A 22,261-nucleotide genomic window follows, 5' to 3' on the forward strand; every position below is an offset into this window, starting at 1 on the left:
AAGTTTACTTTGTTCTCTTCAAGAACATTCATCCTTCTTGCATACTTTAACCAGTAACCATGAAACAAAACACTAATTACACATACCAACGCATTCACAAAATATGTAACTAACTGGACCATCAGAACTGCTATATGTGTGCTTACTCATGAAAGCACAGCCTGGTGTGGTTTTCTGGATTTCAGCTTTAGGGACATCCCAATTGCATGGAATTTGTGGACAGTTGTGGACAACTGGAGTGTAATTTAGTATTTGTGGTATCATTTTTAAAATTTTCTACTGGCATTGCAAGCTGTACCTGACAGCCCTCAGTACAAGAAAGACATAGAGATTTTGGAAAGGGTCCAGAGGAGGGCAACTAAGATGATCAGGGGGCTGGAGCACCTCCCCTATGAGGACAGGCTGAGGGAGTTGGGCTTGTTCAGCCTGGAGAAGAGAAGGCTGCGGGGTGACCTCATTGCAGCCTATCAATACCTGAAGGGAACCTACACCCAGGAGGGGAGTAAACTCTTCAAAAGGGCTGACAACAGCAGGACTAGGGGAAATGGATCCAAGTTGAAGGAGGGAAGATTTAGGTTGGATGTTAGGGGGAAGTTCTTTACTAGGAGAGTGGTTAGGCCCTGGAACAGGCTGCCCAGGGAGGTTGTGGATGCCCCGTCCTTGGACGTGTTTAAGGCCAGGTTGGACGGGGTCCTGGGCAACCTGATCTGAATGTGTATGTTTGGTGGCCCTGCTAGGCAGGGGGGTTGGAACTACATGATCCTTGGGGTCCCTTCCAACCCGGGTGATTCTGTGATTCTGTGATTCTGATACACTTGTCTACTTACAGTGGTTTGGTATATATTTATTTATTATAGCAGACAGTATTTCGTACTGTCATGTTTTTACATTTCAGTTTTATTTCTGGCTGTCCCCATTATTTACATATTGATCGCAGACTTTTTGGATGGCTTTTTCTAGCCATCTAGGAAACGTAAGGCTTAGTCTTGCAAAATTGGTTTGAAAACTGAAGTCCAATTCCAATTGTATTCTAAACATAACATCAACATTGTGCAATTACACAGAATAGTCTTTCTTCTCCAAATATGAGTCATGTAATTGTTTGAAAACCACTTGATTATTGATTGATAGGTAGAACTCTACATGAATTGAGCATCAGGCTTTCCAAACAGATAGCCTCAACGGCTCAGAACAGTATTACTATGTCACAAATACTGGTGTTTGGCTGGTCTTCAAAGTGAGTAACATATTTTACAACATATATATTGATTGATTAATTATTTCATGTTCTACTTCTCTCCCAAATGCAAAGATGTGGATGAATGCGATGGAAATCATAGATGCCAGCATGGCTGTCAAAACATCCTAGGTGGATACAGATGTGGATGCCCACAAGGGTATATTCAGCATTACCAATGGAATCAGTGTGTTGGTAAGGAAACAAACAAACAAACAGTACATTTAAAGAGCAAAACTGTGCTTGTGATTACAGTGACAGTAAGGAGAAGAATGGACACTGTACGTGTCTGCAAAAGATATGTAAGCATGTAGTTTTTTAATCTCTCTCCCCTTCATCCACTTCAGTGTAGATCAATGACAGAAGACAGAGAAAACATTCATATTCGTAATATATTCATCATATCCATATTGTCAAAGCTCTCTGTGACAAGATGTCTCTCCTACTCTGACTCCCTTCTCCTCAGGAAAATCCTCGTCTTAGAAAGGTGGAAAGGTGATCCTTGAATTCCTTCAATTCAGGCATAAAGCAAATAGCTTTGTTGGAAAAAAAAAAAATGTATAGCATTTCATGAGAAAGAATCAATCACCATCATTAGCTTTTTGGGAATAAAGCAGAACAGAGTCTACAGTAAAAAGGGAGAAAAAATACCAACATAATAATTAAGGGTTTCCTTCTTTCAAAACACAGTGTGATCCTCCCCCTCTACTCTGCCCTGGTAAGGCCTCATCTGGAATATTGCATCCAGTTCTGGGCTCCCCAGTACAAAAAAAACAGGGACCTCTTGGAAAGAGTCCAGGGCAGGGCCACAGAGATGGTGAAGGGCCTGGAGCATCTCCCCTATGAAGAAAGGCTGAGTGAACTGGGTCTGATCAGCCTTGAGAAAAGGAGACTGAAAGGGGACCTGATCCAGGTCTATAAATATCTAAGGTGTGGGGGGCAGAATGGCGAGGCCGGACTCTTTTCAGTGGTGAATGGAGACAGGACAAGGGGAAACGGACATAAGCTGCAGCATAGGAAGTTCCGCACAAACATGCGCAAGAACTTCTTTACAGTGAGGTGACGGAGCACTGGAACAGGCTGCCCAGGGAGGTGGTGGAGTCTCCTTCTCTGGAGATGTTCAAGACCTGCCTGGATGCCTACCTGTGCTACCTGGTGTAGGGAACCTGCTTTGGCAGGGGGTTGGACTCGATGATCTCTGGAGGTCCCTTCCAACCCCTACAATTCTGTGTGTGTTTCTGTGTGTGTGACTTTCATTAGTTCATTGGACAGGCAATAAGGACAAACTAATCAGCTTAGCAGTTTTCTTCTGCATTTGGCTCATTCAGTCCATCATTTCTTCTCTGTTTCCTGAATTAAGCCAATTCCCACATATGGAATCTAAGAAATCAAAAAATACAAATAAAAATCAGCACAGCCAAACTACCACGTCCTGTGTGGTGCAGTAATCAGAGGATGGCTGTGAGCAGTGATGTTGATCTATAGGCTAATCTAACAGCTCTGTCACACATCAAAATCAGTTTTTTTTATGTTCTTTGCACTAAATAATACACCATGTAGTTTTTCTTCAGATCCAGTCACCACCATCACTCCTTAATACTACTCTTCAACAAAAAAAGCAGGAACACAGGTAACAATTCCCACAAATCTCCAGTACAGCAGTAGTCACTGAATGTAGATAGTCCTCAAAAGAACGTGACTTATAGTAACTGCTGGCAAAATGGTAAAAAATGCACCATTGATGCTGGAGAAGACATGTACAGGGAATCAGAACCTTGCTAAGATAAATAAAATAAGCAGAACACCTACCAGTTATCAAATGCGTAATCTTTGATGCAACAAGCTACTTTCCTTACTCATTTTTCACAATATAACCTGCAGACAAATTAGTTGGACTGAGGGGAGGACCCATGTCTGTATCTTACCACCCACAATGTGATAACAGTTCTTGATTTCTCTTTCATTTGAGGTGGCTATTCAGATTGTCTTTCCCCTTACAGAGCCAATGGATTTCTACTACAAATATGTGCTACCTCCACCTTATCTCTAGTTAACCATTAACACTATTATAGGCCAAGCACGACTGGAGTTCCAACTCATTTTTATTCTGTGAATCTCATGTGGTAGGAATATACCCCACCAGGATAAAAAGAGTATTGGCATGCACCCCTTAGCAAAACTGGAGATATGCTTTGAAGGAAAGCAGAGCTTTAGGGGAAAAGCTTAGAAGTAACAGTATCCCAAAACATCTTTACCAGCTGTTAATGTTTGGGACTGTGGCCATTGCATTTTTTAATTTGTGGACCGCATCTTTATAACAAGGACGTAGCAGAGCCCAAGGACTTGCATATGTTTTGATTTGTTTGCTATGTTGTGCCTGTCTGATGTCTGTCCAGATTAGAAGGTACCAGTATATTTTTGTTTACTTTCTAGATGAAAATGAGTGTTCCAATCCTAACACATGTGGCTCTGCTTCTTGCTACAATACGCTTGGAAGTTTCAAGTGTGCCTGCCCTTCAGGATTTTCTTATGACCAGTTCTCCAGTGCATGCCATGATGTTAATGAATGTTCTTCTGCCAAGAACCCCTGCAATTATGGTTGTTCCAACACTGAAGGTGGTTATCTTTGTGGCTGTCCACCAGGCTATTACAGAGTTGGACAGGGGTGAGTATATCATGCACAGTACTTCATCAGACTCATTCAAAGGGGTGACAAAAAGGCAGAATGGCAGAACAGTTAGACTGAAAAGCAAGTGAAGGACAAGCTACTGACATGTTTTTTTCTACACTTTTTGTGAACGATATACACAGGCTGTGAATAAATATCTCTAGCTTTAAAAAAAAGAAATTACCTGCTTCGTGACACCTATTTCAAATCTAACGTGTAACCAACATTGTACAGTTAATTCTCCTTTTTCCACCAGTATCATAACAAGAACTGTGCATCATATTTGAAAGGTCAGGGCAGCCTGATACAGTTTCCACTGACTGGAAAAGGGGAAGCATAGCCCCATTTTCAAGAAAGGAAAAAAAGAGGATCTGTGGGTCTACAGGCCAGTCAGTCTGACCTCTGTGCCTGGCAGATCCTCCTGACAGGCCTGCTAATACAGATGGAAAATAAAGATGGTGTGATTGGTAGTAACCAGCATGGCTTTATCAAGGGTAGGTCATGCCTGACAAACTTGGTGGAGTTATATGATGGAGTTACAGTGTCATTGGATGAAGGAAGAACAAATGACTTCATCTACCTGGACTTGTGCAAAGTGTTTGACACTGTCCTGCATGACATCCTGATTACCAGATTGGAGAAAAATGGATTTGATGGATGGATCACTTGCTGGATAAGAAATTGACTGGGTGGTGGTACTCAGTTGTGGTCAAAAGCCAGCTCAATGTCCAAGTGGAAATTGGTGACAAGTTGTGTTCCTCAGGGATCAATGCTGGGGACTGATGTTATTTAACATCTTTGTAGGCGACGTGGACAGTGTGATTGAGTGAACTCTCAGCAAGTTTGCGGAGAACACTCAGAAGCTGAGTGGTGCAGTTGACAAGCTAGAGGGAAGGGATGCCATCCAGAGTGACCTGGACAGGCTCAAGAGGTGCAAGGCCAAGTGCAAAGTCTGGCACCTGGGTAAAGTCAATCCTAAGCACAAATATAGGCTGGGTGGAGAATGGCTTGAGAGCAGTCCTGAGGAGTAGGATTTGGGTGTGTTGGTTGATCACTCAAATGTGTCCGCAGTGTGTGCTGGCAGCCCAGAAAGCCAGCTGTATTGTGGGTTGCATCAAGAGAAATGTGACCAGAAAGTGGGGGAGGTGATTCTGCCCCTCTATTCTGCTCCCATGAGACCTCACCTGGAGTACTGCATCCAGTTCTGGGGACGCCAGCACAAGAGATTTAAGACACAGTGGTCAACTCAGAATGTTAAACACAAATCATTCTGATACATGACAAACACTAAAATCTTTATTGCCAAAGTCAGGGAATAATGGTTTTATTTTGTTTCTTCATGGTATCTGTAAAATTTTTGTACAAAAATTAGAAAGACTTACACACCTTCAGCCAGCAGTTGCATTTCATTCAGTATGTGAATGTATTTCGTTTATTAGAGCAGAGAAAATCAATTCACAGACATCTTGGTGAATAAAGAGAAAAGAAGGGATACAAATACTATAGTACAGATTACATGCGCTCATTTTGCATTTAACTGAACAGTTCATAAAACTGCAAAAACTAAAACAGCTGCTTTTATTCAACAGCCACTGTGTCTCAGGGATGGGATTTAACAAAGGCCAGTACCTGCCAGTGGATGGAGATGCTGATGAAGAAAATGCTTTATCCCCTGAAGCATGTTATGAGTGCAAAATTAACGGCTATCCAAAAAAGGACAGCAGAAAGAAGAGAAGTCTTAATGAAACTGTATGTATCAGGAAAATGAAGTACTATTAACAGTTTTAATTCAAGGTATTTTCAGAGATTCAATGCTAAGTACTGTCAGTAAGTGGAGGGAGTTTTATTACAGGCCACATTTAGTGGAAAAAATCCCTGTTTGCTTCATAATTTTCACACTTCCTTTTTTTGGGCAGGAATGTTGTAACAGAAAGACTTCAACAGCTATCTACAGCTGAAGTTTTTAAAACATCTCTAATCTGAGATGTGGTCTAGTTCCTCAGATTATCTCAAATTCAGTTTTCCTGTAACTACAGAGAGCTGGGACAGTAGTCATTTCTGCAGTCTGCAGTTTGTTCTGCTGTCCTAACAGCATCCTGCAGTCTTGAACAGCTAAATGTATCTCCTTGCAGATTGCTGAAGTCTAAGTAATTTCCCCTAGTTGGTTGTAGTTGTGGGTAGACTGGAGTCCATGGCCTAGCTCATGAGGACCTTGCTTAATTCCTACATTTGCAAAATTGCTGAGGGTGTTAGAAATTTGCACTTCTGTTTTAAACTGTTCTTACTTTTCAATTGTTCTTCTAACTTTCCAAACATAAATTATGGAATACTCATAAAAGGCAAGCCCTAATATTTATGCCATTTAGATACTTCTGTGTTTGTTTCAAGTTAAACAAAAGTGTACATCTGTCACTTGCTCTTTCATAAGATAGAATGTTGTCTTATATTGTTGGTGTCTGTATTGGAATATGCAGTAGGTAATGGGAAATTAGTGAGGGAGAGATTTCCTTCAGGAGTTCAAGAGCTGCATAATGCAAACAGGCAAAATACAAACACTCAAGTTAAATAGTAATATGTGCTGAACACACTGAAAGAATAAGTTAACAAGCCTCCTTTAAGAGTAAGAACTTAAAATAATCCAGAAGCTGCCATCTCAGTACACACTGTTTTGCATGATTGTTGCCACTGAAGGCAGTTCTCATGTTGGCTTTCTAAAAAAGACATCAGTCATATAATTTCTTCTTTAAAAAATATAATGTTGACCATTTAGATGATTGGTTTTTCCACGCAAACACAAACTTCACGCAAATATCACTTGCCCTCCCCACTCCCACTCCTGCATTTTAATCTGAGTTCTGTGATCAACCCACCACAGAAACATCTGGTGGTTTTGAAAAACCTTCTTCTGTTGCATAGTTAATTTCATATCTGGTTCTGAATTATTACTTCTACTTACTACTGTTTGATAGCACTAAGATTTTTTGCCACCTCAGCAGTGAGATAAGGAGATTTCACATCATAAAACTACAAGGCAAAAAATATTCATTATTATCCATAGTCATATCATTATGATGTATATGGAGTGTGGTATTTATTACACTTCTGTTCTGGTTCCTACTCACAAATTTCACTTGTTTTTGCTATGCGTTTTTAATTACATTACTAAGTAGCTCACATATGTATGCACATGTGATTTGAATTCCCTCAGAGAGAAGGAAGAATCCTTTCCCATCTTTTAAAGTGCAAAAGTAATCTTGACAACTAGGCTGGATATTCACTTATTATCAAGTTTCTTGAAGAAGTCTAAGGCCTGTGTATTTTTGGAGAACTTAAAAGTTGTTCTTTCATAGATGGTTTTGCCTTTGTTCTCAACCTCCCAGCCCCAAGTTTGTTCCCAACTAATACTTCTGGAATTGATTTACATGGCAGCAGAGACATACTTAAGCTTTGGTTGTTTTTTTTTTTTTAAAAAAAAAACACAATTGATGTAGCTATAAATGTCCCTGTTCATTGCAGGGGAGTTAGACTGGATGACCTTTAAAGGTCCCCTGCAATTCAAACGATTCTATCATTTGTCAGAAAAACAATGTCAGTATGTTTCCTTTTCACCTCCTCTCTGTGGTGAAAGTACAATGAAATTTGGACAGCAATACATACCAGCTGCTTCTGTAGAAAGCAAACAATACAGCAGTTCTCTCCTTGCATTGATTTACATTTGAATCACTGTGCTTCATCACCAAGTGCTGAGCTTGCCTTTTTTAGAAGTCAGGATTGATTTAAATAGTTTATCACAAGTTTCAGGGAGTTTCTGTACAGTGTTGTCTTGTGTCCGTTCTGTTTCGGTGATGTTACACACTGAAGCTGATCCTAAGAACAAGACTGTGCCTCTCTTACAGCCTTAAATTCAATACTAAACATATATCTCTTCTTTACGTGTACTTTCTGCACACGTGAAGTTTAACATTCTGAAAGGAGACTGAAATCTGAGCCCCCTCTACAGACTTGATGCTGTAACTTTAATTATTCTGTTAAGCGTGTGAGAGAAGCCTTTAAGATTTACAGTGTGTGTTGTATGAAATCAAGCAGTACTCCCAGCTGGAAAGTATTTTCAATGGCTTCCTTTACTGCTAGAGACTGAGAAATGCAGAAACTGTTGCTAAGCAGTGACTATTCTTCTCTCAGTGCAAACAAATATCTGTTCCTTTCCTGCCCTAAATGTCATTTCCTCCTTTATTTCAGATTGAGGAGGTTAGCTTGGAAAGCCTGGACATGGATAGTCCTTTGAAGATGAGAGTCAACGTTTCAAGGCTTGACAGCAAGGAGCACATCCTACAGCTCATGCCAGCCATTGAGCCTCTTACCAACCACGTGCGCTACATCATCTCACATGGCAACGATGACGGCGTTTTTCGAATCCATCAGAGGGATGGACTCAGTTACTTGCACACAGCTAAAAAGAAGTCAGTGCCTGGAACATACACACTGGAAATCACTAGCATTCCTCTATATAAGAAGAAGGAGCTAAAGAAACTGGAAGACAGCAATGAGGACAACTACCTCCTTGGAGAGCTTGGGGAAGCTCTCAGAATGAGGCTGTGGCTAGAACTCTACTAGCCATCTTCCAGACTGAGTCCAGTTCTTCAGTCACTTCTGTTCATCTATTTACCCACCTGAACATATCTGCTTTTCATAGGTTTTAGAACAGTCACTGACTTTTGGGGGATGAAGGGAGAAGGGAAGACTTCTCTCTATTCTATGGAGACTGCAGAACCACCCTTGCAAGAGGGGCAACTTGTGGCAATCATGATTACTGTATCTTTTATATAACCTCAATTTAAAAGTATATTAAAAAGCTAAAGTTTGAGAGATCATCATATGGCACTAAATGGCACAAAAAATGTGAGCTATTTTTTTCCTGTTAGCAGTCTGTAACACTTCGGGTATTTTGCTATAGTTCCTAATTAAAAAATATAGATGTTTATTTATTTTTAATGCAGTAATATATGGAGAAAATAACAAATTATGTAAACAAAAAGGGAAACGTGCTTGTTTTTCTTTAGATTTATAAATTTGAGCTATAACATTTTAGTGGTACTTTCTTTAAAAAAAAAAAAAAAAGATTTGAAAGATGTTTCCTTTTGTATTTGTGCCAGTCATTCAAATAGTGTATAGGTAATTTTAAAATTTATCACAGCCAAAAGAGCACTGTGATACATCTTCCAGCTATTCTGAAGTGCTCTTGCAAAGCTTTGAGTCTTCAAAGGAAAAAAGACTTAAAGGGCATGAACTGCAGTACTAATCTCAGCAGAGATCATATTTCACAGCAGGTTAATAGGATTGTATTTCTGAATCAGCCACATCAGATAAAGTAAGAGGCACAACCACTGTAGCAAAATACCTTGACTGCTTTTAATACCATTAGAATGCAGAACCAAACTGTACTGTACTTCCTTCCAATAACCTCAAGGAACCACACATGCTAACACACCTCATTCTGACAAAAGGTGCTCTACATACTTGCATTACTGTAGGCAGCTGAAGAAAACGTCACTCTGAAAGGGATACATGATGTTTCATACTGTTTGGTGCTGGCTTGAGTTAATGGTGCATTTACTAAAAACTGAGAGCTGTATCAGGACTGCCATATGTGCAAACTATTTATGCAGTGCAGACAAGGAAAATGTGTATTTGAAATCCATTTGGTAGAAGTTTCATTAATACTGTAGTTATACACCGTACGCCTCATTTTATCATAGCTTATTTTGTAAGAACGATGTGTGTACAATGAGTTGACACTTAGTTTACTTTAGTAATTTTTTTAAAATGTTGTACCATTATGTGTTAAGTGTATGTCTCTATGGTGCTTTTTTACAGCTGGTGCTTGTAACCGGCTGCGTAACAGAATCTCATATGTGAAAAAGCCAAAGCACACGCTGACTCTAGGATTGTTTCAGTCACATATCGGTGCTGACCAAAGATTACTATCAAGTTATACTCAGTGGTTTTTCTTCTCTTTTGTTCTTTATGGGGATTTTTGAAGAAAAAAAAAAAAAAAAAAAAAAAAAAAAGTACATTTTTATTAAAACGTTTGTAAGAAAAAAAAAGTTTTGTTTGTAGGTTTGTATGACACTTTTCTTGCAATAAAGCTTATTTTCGGGTAATTTGGGGGCTTTTAAAATGTTGATGTTCTTTACAGTAAAGAAGCATCTAACTGTAAGCTTGAAGGACTTCTCAGGTAGAAAAGAGAGTTGCTTTGGTGCAAATGCTTTTTCACTTAGAACTAAAGTTATGCAGCACTTAGGAATAAGTTATGCAGCATTTGCTGACTTAATTTCTCTATCAGCACAGGAGCTAAACATAGGAACTAAATCATCCCTATGCAATTAGGACTCTACATTGATTACAGTTCATCATATAGCAGGATTAAGGGGGCTGGCCCTACGAAGGTTGTGCTTATCAATGTCATGGACTAGGACAGTTAAAATTGGACAGTTTAAACTCCCAGTGCATTGAAGAGTCTAAAACCCCCATCATCTCTGAATACCAAAGGATATGTTATGATCATCAGTGGAAGCACTTCTGCTTGCTGATAGTCCCCTCTTTGCACACCCCTGAACTGAAGTTGAAAAAATGAATTTTTTATTTTTTAGTGAATTATTCAAGGTTTCCACAAAGACATCACTATACAGAAAGCAACTCTGTCCCTTTTATTCCGTTCTTGATTAAACTGGATCATTTTTAAGTAATTTCACTCCAGAAAGAAAATGATCAGGCGTTACGGCATTATTCTTACAATTAATGATCTACTTGCTCTTGGTATTGCTCAAGGGCTATGGATGTGTTTGGATTCATCTGGCATTTAATACTGCACCATTTTAAAGAACAAAGTATGACTTTACCTGGAACAAGACTTATTTGGTATTTCCTTTAGATATTGTCATGCAGATTTCCTTCTGATTCAGAGCAGCTTCTGGGTAAAATAACTGAAGTCTACAAAAATAAAAAGCTCTTTAGAAGTCTGATAGATACATCCAGTATAGCACTGACTTAACAGCTCTAACAGCTAGTTTCCAAGAGGGCTGCTCTTTGTCCAAAATGGGAGCTTTCCAGGAAACACTTACTGCAAGAAAAGCTGTCAGACTGAACCCAGTAGAGCATTATCCTTTGCTGCCAACTCTCAAAGAAGGAGAGAAAATAGTAGCAATGCTACTAATGACTCCGCTGAGGCTGCAAGTTTTGGAGGATTTTACTGGAATACGGAGTGAGCTTTTGCAAGTACTGTGAACACAGCAGATTTAAGGAGCTGAACACAAATCATCATTACAGACCTTTTTTCTGAACTAGAAGTTTCCACCAGATACACTCATGTTAATTAGCCAACAAACTGTAAAAAAAAAAGCCATTTACTTTGCCCTCTACTACTTTAAAGTGCATGAGACAGCTCAGTACCCAGGGAAAGGTTGTCCTCATCCTCCCCTCAGCTTCACATCTACTTGAAATAAAATCTGAGACTTAAAAAGAAAATCACCTCTGAGAAAAAAATCCAAAGCAGAACCATTTCCCCCCCCAGCCAGTCTATCACAGTAGATGTTTGTATACCCACTATACCCGTTTCTCCTACTACTACATTGCTGGGGGTACTGCTGGGGACTTTTTAAGCATTCAGTAATTACTTCTGAGTGCTCTGTGCCCTTTCTTCATGGCCACACCTCAGTGCATCCAGCACAATGCTCCATCTATTCAGATTGCTCACGATCCTCGGAAAGGACAGACCTGCAAAGGACAGACCTGTAGCAGCTGTTCGTAGGCCAGGTTTTCCAGTTAGCATCCTAAAAGAGGTATTTTTCTACAGGGCTTTGTTAGGTTGACTTGGAGCCAACTGTTCAGCTTTGGTGTAGTGGATGCGGCCTGTAGACAGCTGAAGAACTGCTGTTGTGTTCAGCCCACAGAACCTGGAACTGGCAGTGCATGGCAAAACCAAACAGCAAACACTCTCAGCCTCAGGTGTGTTTCCTTGTTCTTCCCACATGTTACACACGCAGCCAAGCACTTAAATGAACCAGTGCTGTGAAAAACATTTTACAACCAATGGTTGGATTTTCATAACCTACTCTGATGGGATAAAGATTCATGATGGTTCATTCACACTTTTGAAAACAAGAGAGAAGAAAAATACGAGCAGGAAGAAGTTCTATGCTCTATATCTGGCATCAAATTCCAGTCCCTGTCACAACTGCTTATGCGTTTGACACCAGGTTGCTGTAGCAGAAAGAGAACAGGCGTTCTTTGTTCCCAAACCACACAGAACAGTCTATCCAGCCTTGCTCTGTATTTCTGAGAGGGTGATGGCAGAAATGTTTCACCTGTGCATTTGGACATCGCTTCAGGATGAGCTGCTTGGGTGCACCGAGTACGGGCTGTTTGTGCCTGGGGCCAAAGCCAGCCCTTGAGGCACGAGGAACTCCAGCAGGAACTGCTGGTCTGTGCCGCTGGTCTGAAGCCCCCAGAAGCACTGGTCATCCAAATGGACTTGGAGGTTTGGAATTCTGAGCTCCAAGGCCAATGCAGGAGCTCTGCAGTGCTGTCATGCATGAAAATGTGTCCATGTTACATCACGGCATCTCCCAAACAGCAGTGACCAGAGCTAGCTCACATCCAGCCAACCTCACAACCGCTCCTACAGATGGCACATCAAAGAACTTCATGAAGAAGCGATGAACATACGCAAAGTGAACGAGAAATACAGGCCTCTTCCTCAAGGGTCTGAACTCCAGTCGCTCGTGCGAATAGCAGTCGAAAAAGCTGAGGCATTTCAACTGGGATGATGGGAACAGAGCGTGATTACAGTGGCACCATTCCTACCACAGCGATGAAGTCTCTGTCTGCATTTCCCAAGGAAAATACTACGCAGGTCTCATTATTAATGTAACAGTACTGAGCTCATAAAACTGATTTGGAAGAGTATGTGCTTCTGCCCTTTTTCACTTCCACGGGTGTATTACTTCGTGAAATGTCTACTGATTGGGAACAGAGGAAAAGTAGTTGAATTACGAACAATGTGCTCATACAGATCACTGTAACAAGAAATCCAACTCAATAGTACAATTAATCCACGTCTTTTGAAACGTTTCAGAAAAAGTATTTCTTAAATGCTGATGAGGACTCTATTTCTGGATCAACCAACACTTTTTCAATGTATATCAAAAAGAAATCTTGAATACTTACCTAATACCAATGCACAGCCATCTATGAATTTAATAATGTCTGATATTACCAAAAGATTTAAAGGAGCTGAATTCAAATAGATGTAAAACAAGTTTCATTTCCTATTCAAAGAATTTTAATAAAATGGAAATGAAACATAGAAAACCCACACAGCTTAGAGAAGATGAGCCAAACAAAACCCCCTACAATATATTTAAGACTAAACTCGCTCCTGAGATACCTCAGCTTTAAAATCATAGAATCCTTAGAGTTGGAAGGGACCACTAAGGGTCATGTAGTCCAATTCTCCTGCAATGAAAAGGGACACCCACAGCTATACCAGGTAGCCCAAGATCTGATCCAGCATCGCTTTGAAAGTCTTCAGAGATGGGGCATCTACCACATCTCTGGCAACCTATACCAGTTCCTCGCCACCCTCACTGTTAGAGATCTTTTCCTTCTATCTAACCTAAATCTAACCTCTTTAAGCTTCAAAACATTGCCCCTTGTTCTATCACTACAAACTCTGCTAAAGAGTCTGTTCCCTTCTTTCCTGTAGCTCCCCTTTAGATATTGAAAGGCCGCTACCTTGCAAGGCCTTCTCTTCTCCAGGTTGAACAGCCCCAGCTCACTCAGCCTGTCTGAGAGTCGTTCCATCCTTGTATCATTTTGTCGCCCTCCTTTGTATGCTCCTCAACAGGTCCACGCCTCTCCTGTACTGAGGATTCCACATCTGGATGCAGTACTCCAGGTGAGGGCTCACCAGCGCAGAGCAGAGGGGCAGGATCACCTCCCTTGATCTGCTGGTAATGCATTTTTTGCTGTAGGTCAGGGTATGGTTGGCTTTCTAGGCTGTGAGGGCATACTGCTGGCTCATGTTCAGCTGCCACCCACCAGTATCCCCAGGTCCTTTTCAGCAGGGCTGGACTCTATCCTTTCATCCCCCAGCTTTATTAGTAGTGAGGGTTGCCTAAGCCCAGGTGCAAGACCTTACATTTGTCTTTGTTGAATTGCATGAGGTTCACCTGGGCCCACTGCTCAAGCCTGCCTATGTCCCTTTGGATGGCATCCCACCCTTCTTGCGTGTCAACCACACCCCACAGCTTGGTGTCATCAGCAAACTTGATGAGGGTGCACTTAACCTCACTGTCAATTTCACTGATGAAGATATTTAAGAGTATTGGTTGAGCACTGAACTCTGAGGGACACCACACATTACTAATCTCCATCCAGACACTAATCCATTGACAACCACTTTCTGGACTCGATCCTGCAGCCAGTTCTTCATCCATTGAGTAATTCACCTATCAAATCCATATCCTTCCAACTTGGAGAGAAGGACATTGTAGATGTGATAATGAGTCTAAGGCCTTAGTGAAGGGCAGATATATTACATCAGAGGCTCTTTCTTGGTCCACTGATGCAGTGATACCATCATAAAAGGCCACGAGGATGATCAAGCAGGATTTGCCCTTGGTGAAGCCACGCTGGTTCTTCCATATCATATCCCTGTCTCCCATGTATATGTAGTCCAATTATACTCAGATATATTATACCAGATATACTCCATGATCTTTCCCAGAACAGAGATAAGAGTGATAGAATGGTAGTTCCCAGGGTCATACCCTTCTTAAAAATGGGTGTGATTTTGCCTTTTTTCTAGCCACCAGGGACATCGCCTGATGGCCACAACTTTTAAAATATCATACAGAGTGTCTTGGCAACTACAACAGCTAATTCCCTCAGGACTCTGGGATGCATCTCACTGGGATCCATAGACTTGTGGGTGCGCAGGTTCCTTAGGTGGACATGCACCTGTTCTTCACTCACAGAGGGAGGGATGTCGCTTCCCCAGTCTCCCTCTACCAAACCAAACCAAACATTTGAAGACTTTGTGGAGAGCAGTCATCAGAGAAGATGGAGGCAAAAAATTTGTTAAGTACCTCAGCCTTCTCCTTACCTGTTGTTACCAGCCTGCTTTTGTCACTCACTAGTGGGGTTACACCCTCTTGGAGTTTCATTTTCAGGTTGAGGTATCTGTAGAAGTCTTTCTCGTTTTTCTTGGCACTCCTTGCCACGTTTAATTCAAGTTGGGCCTTGGCTTTCCTGACCCTGTCCCTACACAGCCTAGCAGTTTCCTTATAGTTTTCTATGGTACCTGCCTCTCTGCCTGTGCATTTTCTTTTTGCTTTTCAACTTTATGTCTCTCATTCTCATACAAGGAGACCAGCATCACAGACAGCACAGCCAACAGTGCTGCGTCACTGGAAAATGCACTTTGTTGTTCAATGTGCCTCTGAAAGCTGTAGGAAAGCACTTTTCTCTATCATACAGTGAATTGTTAGGCACACAGTACACAGTATTTTAATCCTTTGGTTTCGGTCTGCCTAACAGTGTAGTTATACTGACCAAAGCGCAGAAGGACAGTCAAAAAGAACTACTCTTTATTCAGAGCTGAACTTCCCTGGGATGGCCCCTAGGGTGGCACACCTACTAACTGCTGGGCATGCTGTTAGCTGCATGACCAAAATTCCCCTTCCCACTCCGTGTGATGGAAGAAAACACTATTTCTAAGTATCCCACAGAATAACAAGTTCCATTCAGTCTACATACAGCAGGTTTTTGGCTGAACAGTAGCTGTCCTGGAACCCAGTGTTAAGGCTGGCATGAAAGCAGAGGAGTATTTGAAAGGAAATTTCAGCATTATAAGTGATTTCCCAACTGGTGGGAACACAGATGAAAATGTTATAAATGCGCCCACCTCAAAATACCCGAGTGTGTGGAAGACAGAGCCAACCACAGCTGAGCCATTTCCTTCTGCATGGGGCAGGGAACACCCACCACTTCCATGTCCTGCTCTCCTGAGAAGAGCAGCAACAGTGGGCAGAAGGTGATGGCATCGCTCACAGGCAGATCATTCATGTATGTGAACCCAACATGCCACAGGGCACTTCAGCTCTTCCCTTCCTGCCCTCTTCCACTTCAGTGGACCAAAGAGGCTCTCACGTATTTGTGTTCATGCCTAACATCCTATCTGACCACGTATGTTCTTCAGCTCCTTTCAGAGAAAGGAAAACAAAACCTCTCTTCATCAGGACATACGTTTTTAAGGAAAACACAGCCCCGATGAAATACCCAAGAAAAATAAACCACAGTAACCGCCACTTGAATTGAGCACAACCAAAGCAAATAATTGAAAAGCTCTCTTTCCCGTGAAGTTACACTGAAAATCGCCAAAGCTTTGCTGCTTGTGAGACAAAAGCCAGTAAAGGAGGACAGGAAATGAACCTCAAATATGTACATAACTTGACACGGTTAATATCAAATCAAATAAAAAGAAGAAAAGGAGAAAAGAACAAAAGCCACACCAAGGCTCCCAAACCAGTCCTTTGTAGAAAGCAGCTTTTTTTCTAATAATATTTCTGAAGTGTCAAGACTGAGGTCCACGTAAAGTTAGGTCAGATCTCTTTGCTCACACATCATACGAAAATGTGACACTCCCAGTGCCAGCGTCACATTCTCTGTTGTTCAGACTGAAGAGACTGGTACAAATGCTAGAATTTGGGGGTTTTAACCATGGGGTTGTTTACTCAGCACCTGGCCTGGGCTGCAGATGGGTCTCATCTGTGTCAAAGGGGGAAACAAACCCTAGCCCAGGAGCCCTCCTTGAGAGGGCTTTAAATTTGATATGAAGAGACAAGGGATTAAAATCAGGCCTGCTGGAGATGACCATAAGGGAACAATGGTGAGACTATGGGCTCAGCTGAAGTGCATCTACACCACTGCACGCAGAGTGTGCAACAAACAGCAGGAGCTGGAAGCCACTGTGCAGCAGGCAAACTATGACTTAGTTGCTGTTACAGAAACACAGTGAGATTGCTTCCATGACTGGAGTGCTGCAGTAGATGGCTGTGAGATCTTCAGAAGGGATAGGCAAGGAAGGAGGAGTGGAGATGTGGCTCTCTCTGTTAGTGAAGGCTTTGGTTTTGTAGAGCTTGGGGCTGGGAATGATAAGGTTGAGTCTTGTTGGGTAAGGATCAGGGGGAGAGCCAACACAGACATCCTGGTGGGGGTCTGTTACAGACTGCCTAATGAGGATGAAGAGACAGATGAGTCATTCTGTGAACAAATGGCAGAAGTTGTGCGATTGTCAGCCCTTGTTCTCATGTAGGACTTCAACTTCCCTGATATATGCTGGAAATACAATGCAGCACAGAAGCAGCAGTCTAGGAGATTTCTAGAACGTATGGAAGATTCCTGACACAGGTGATAAGAGAGTCTAGCAGAAGAGGTGTCCTGCTGGACCTGCTGTTTACAAATGGAGAAGGACTGGTGGGAGATGTGGAGGTAGGAACCTCTCTTGGACAGAGTTCAATGGAAGAGTTCTCAATTCTTCGTGAATCATAATCCCAAATTATGCAGGGCCTATTCTGTACCCCACTCCTACCTATCGGCACAAGGAACAGTGTGCCCCAGGAACAACTAGTCTTTTAGCTATTAAAGCAAAAAAGGCATTAAGTACTACAGCCTTATCCTGAACCTTGGTCACCGTGTTTCCCTCTGCATCTAACAAGGGATGGAGATTCTCCCTTTCACTCCTCTTACTGTTGATGTATTTATAGAAATACTTATTGTTGCCATTTACCTTAGTTTCCACGTTCAATTCTAGCTGGGCTTTGGCTTTTCTGATTTTCTCATACATCACTTCACTACGTACTTGTAATTCTCCTAAGTTGCTAACCCCCTCTTCCAACGACCATAAACTTTCCTTTTGTTCCTGAGTTCTAAAAAAAGTCTCTGTACAGCCAGACTGGTCTCACTGCCCATCGGCTCATCTTCTGTGACCTGGGGATGGTCAGCTCCTGCACCTTTAAAATAACTTACTCAAAGTTTTCTGAGCCTTCCTGGTCTCCCATGTCCTCCAGAACTACCTCCCAAAGGACTCTCTCAACCATGATCCGAAAGAGACCAAAGTCTGCCCTCTGGAAGTTCAAGGTGGCAGTTCTGCTGTCTCCCCTTCATGGTTGAAGAAGGACTGAAAAATCTATCATCACATGATCACTTTGTCGCAGATGGCCTCCAACCTTTACATGCCCACAAGACTTTCCCTGTTAACAAACAGCAGGTCCATGAGTGTGCTTCCCCTTGTTGGCTCCTTCACCAGCTGTGTCAGGAAGTTATCTTCCACACACTCTAGGAACCTCTGGGACTGTTCCCTTTCTGCTGTATTATAATTCCAGCAGGTCTGGGAAGTTGAAATCCCCCACAGGAACAAGGGCTAGAGATCTCGAGACCTCAATACCAACCGTCTATGAAGCACCTAATCCACCTCTTCATCCTGCTTGGGTGCCCTGTAGCAGACTCCCACAATAATGTCAGCCTTATTGGCCTTCGCTTTTATTCTGACCCATAAGCTCTCAGCCTTATCATCACCATCATTAATTCCCATACAGTCACATTCTTTCTTAACACAGAGGGCTGCACCACCGCCTGCCCTGCCTCTCTCTTTTGAAAAGTTGGTAGCCATCCATTACAGCACTCCAGCTATGTCAGTCATTCCACCATATTTCTGTGATGGCAACTGTATCATAGTGCCAGCCTCTGGCACTCACTGCAGCCAGAGACCCGTGCACTAGCATGTAGTTCTGGGACCTCAGTCTTAACAGGGTGTGACTTACCAGCTCTGCTCTATAGCCAGCAGTGCTGGCTCCACCCTTGCCGGGTTACCAGCCTGTTAACAGGTGCCCCTGCACCTACCATCGGGCACAGAACGGTGAGATTACAAGCTTCCTCACTGTGCAGCCATATGAAATGGTGGCTTATGGCTCCTCCACATTTGAACAGCCCTCATGAGACACACTGTCTCCTCCTCTCCATGCCCAGCGCTGCTGCGCTCCCTGAGGCTTTTAGTGGGGGCGTTGGTGCAGTCGCCATTACATCTCTGAAAGAACAGTTCACTTAAAATTCTTATAGCTGAACTCCACAGTTCTGCTTCCAAAGCAGCACGCAGAACAGCGTGATATGGTTGTGAATTAATGCAGCTGCAGTTCAGCACTACAGATCTGCTTGCTCACACCTTCCCAGCGTGATGTGGGAGAGAATAAAAGAAAACAAAAAACAACACAAAGCAGAACTCCTGGTTTGAGTTAAAAACTATATACTACGACAGAAAATAACTCAATAATTGCGACAGCAAATAATTGTATGCATTGTTGATACATTGGTTTTAAGCTTTCTGAAAAAAAGCATCAACTTTTTATTATTTGTGACTCCAATTTCAGTCAAACCTTCCAGTTTGCAAATGCATGATGTTGCAATCAGATATTAACTCAAAAATTTGACTGTGGCTCTTCACAAGACTTTGTAAGTCCTCTCTCGCCTGAGAGATAAGTCCTGCTTCACAACCGTGCCTTATTCATGTAAGTATCCTGGGGGAAGAGAGGGGAAAGAAAAGAAAAAAAAAAAAAAGACATTCGTGGACAACTGTTTCCAAGGATGAAGCATAGGAAGAATAAGATTTCATCAAAAATCCCTGAGGAAGACTTGGAGAGCTTGCTGAGAATTGCAACCCCTGACTGATTGACTTCACAAAACATGGTCAAATGTCCCACTTTTTTTTTTCTTTTTCTCTCTTCATAATTTAATTAAAAATATATGTGCTTTCTTCCTAATATACTTTTATGACATAGAGCACAAGGGTCAAAACTTTTGGTTTGCCTGGGCCACGCTGAACAAAGAGTTGTTTCAGGCCACACACAAAATATGTAATATAGCTAAAGCATATCAATACTGAAAATTATCTTCATATGGCTGACATCCACAGTTTGGTCTCCATAAAAGTTCAGCAAGCAACCCATAAATATCAGTGGGTGCCATTGTTTCCACATGGAGGAATTCAATGACACACCACTGCTTCATGCATGCTTCTACGTCAGATGCCATTCTGTCAGACTGCCCCTCTGCTGCCATCTGTCCCACAGCAACAGCATGTAGTGGGATATTGGTGGGAAGTAACTCTGCTGTACTACCAACATCTGCCTCCGACACTGCGAGCCAACATCATAAAATAGGAGGCATTACTTTCAGAGCAGCCCTTGTACCACTGCTAGTCAAAGGATACACAAAGATTTTAATGAGAATAAACTTACAATTAGCAACACTCAACCATGCAATCAAAGATAAAATGTAATTCTATATGAGGTTAGCCAAAATCCCATGGGGGAGCCCACACTGTTCTGCGGTTAGCCCTCATTTCATGTGTTAATAACATGAATGGCTGTTGTTGGTCAGCTCCATAAAGCAGAATTTCCTTTGAGGTGCAGGCTCTGCTTAGCAGAAACTATGACCTATGATTTGTAGGTTGCTGATGCTTAAATCACTGTTTTACAACAAGCAATGATGCTTTACTCTTGAGCTTTTATTTTTGCACTTAATGTCTGTTTGTCCTGTTTGTTTTTTGTTTTTGTTTTTTTTTTATATACCCATGGCTCATCATATCCTGCATAAATAGAACAGCAAATTCATTGTACACCACGTTACCAGGAACATCCTTCTATATGTACATTCCACCCTCTGCTTCATGTAGTTTTGTTGCATGGGGTGTTTTTTTGTTTTTGTTTTTTGCTACAATTCATAATCTGTGCTATTTGTAACAGTAATAGCAAGGAATTATTCGAGATCCTTGTAATTTGCAGATAATCAAACAAGGAGTGAGGACACGTCAAGACTAATCTCAGCTCTCTAATTTTCCCCAAGAGCTGTGGAAATCCTTCACTTACAACTCCCTTTCCCCATCTGCTTTACAGAGACAAAATTAATTGCTGACAGGCATCCCAAGGTTTATTATTAACCACAAAGCATTTCAAAAGAGTGATATTCTCAAGCTTAATAAGCTTGAAAATGCCAAATGTTGCACAATTCTGCCTCCACGCTCCTTCAAATAGGGAATGTTGTTTTGGGGATGACACTACTAGAGGGTGATGGATATTTGTCTTGCTTGTTACGTATGAAGCAACAATATCTGATGAAAATGTTATAGATCTCTCTGAAATGAAATTGAACATCAGTCAAACTACTCACTGTGTTTCAAGGGTCTTTTCCAACCAGAGCTTTTATTATCCTGGCTCACTAGTTAACACAGATGAAAATAACTATGAAAAATGGATGTCACTGCACACTGGTGGCTGTGTGCTAGAGGCTACTCAAAATCAACAAGCAGTACCTGCATGTAGACTGGTACATTCTTTGTAACAGAAACAGTATCTTGACAACAAAAGGAAAACAAAAAATAAACAACTTGTCCACTCTTCTTGTCTAGTTCAGTCAGAATTATGAAATATGCATTGCAAAGAAGTTCCATTATGGTGATATACATCAAATTTATTGAAAGTAGTGAGTCATTTAGCCCGTAGAATAACAGGAACAGTGTAAAACTGAGTGTATTTGTCTGACAGTGCAGTTTTGTTCATTACCTGAAAGACAACAGTGCCACCCTGTGTTACTATAGTTTGAATTATTCACAAATTAGTCAGAGAAAACATTTTCCTTCCATTACAAACAGGATCAGTAGATTTGAAATCATCATTTTTTCTTTATTATGATATGGAAACTGAAGGACTAGAGAAGAGGTACCCAGACCCTAAATTCCCCACCAGAACTGGATCCACAGCCAGTTTTCCAAGTCCCCAGGGGGTGGGAACGCGCAGCCTTCCTCTTCTTGCACGTGGATGCAAATGCTATTGGGCACTGTTAGTACCATACTTTGCAAGGTTTTACAAAAACACAGTAAAAATACACTTCCAGCACACAACACTATGCATTAGCAAACACCAGAGTATACAAACAGGCAAGGTGCTGAAGTCAATACTTTTCCAGCAAAATATTGGTGTTACGTTGGCAAGTGCTTATGTCTGCTAAGAAGCACACCAACCCCTGAACTTTGAGGGCTTATACTACGAAGTTCATCTATCTCACGACAGATCTTGTGCATTAGGGAACATTTAGGCACTTTCTTCCTAAGAAGCCATTGAGCTTGTGGCAGAACGTAGCTCTTTGGGGGGAAGGAGCTCAGAGCATCTTATGTTTTAACAGAAACGTCGCCCCCCTTTTGCTTTAAGAGGCATTTACTGCTGCTTTGATTGTAACATTCTGGT

General features: G+C 41.6%; 1 protein-coding gene across 3 annotated transcripts in view; it reads left to right on the forward strand.

Moving 5' to 3' along the window:
• FBN2 (fibrillin 2) overlaps window positions 1-9,946 on the forward strand; it is a 163,080-nt gene extending 153,134 nt beyond the window's left edge. For all 3 annotated transcript variants that reach the window (XM_048931325.1, XM_048931326.1, XM_048931327.1), the window contains 4 exons: window positions 1,313-1,432; window positions 3,671-3,902; window positions 5,495-5,654; window positions 8,145-9,946. In XM_048931325.1, coding sequence (XP_048787282.1) covers window positions 1,313-1,432; window positions 3,671-3,902; window positions 5,495-5,654; window positions 8,145-8,519 — 887 coding nt within the window. In that variant the 3' untranslated portion in view covers window positions 8,520-9,946. The remainder of the gene's footprint in view (window positions 1-1,312; window positions 1,433-3,670; window positions 3,903-5,494; window positions 5,655-8,144) is intronic.
• Window positions 9,947-22,261: the final 12,315 nt, after the last annotated feature.

This window comes from Lagopus muta, chromosome Z (assembly GCF_023343835.1).
Source record: "Lagopus muta isolate bLagMut1 chromosome Z, bLagMut1 primary, whole genome shotgun sequence".
Lineage (NCBI taxonomy): Eukaryota > Metazoa > Chordata > Aves > Galliformes > Phasianidae > Lagopus > Lagopus muta.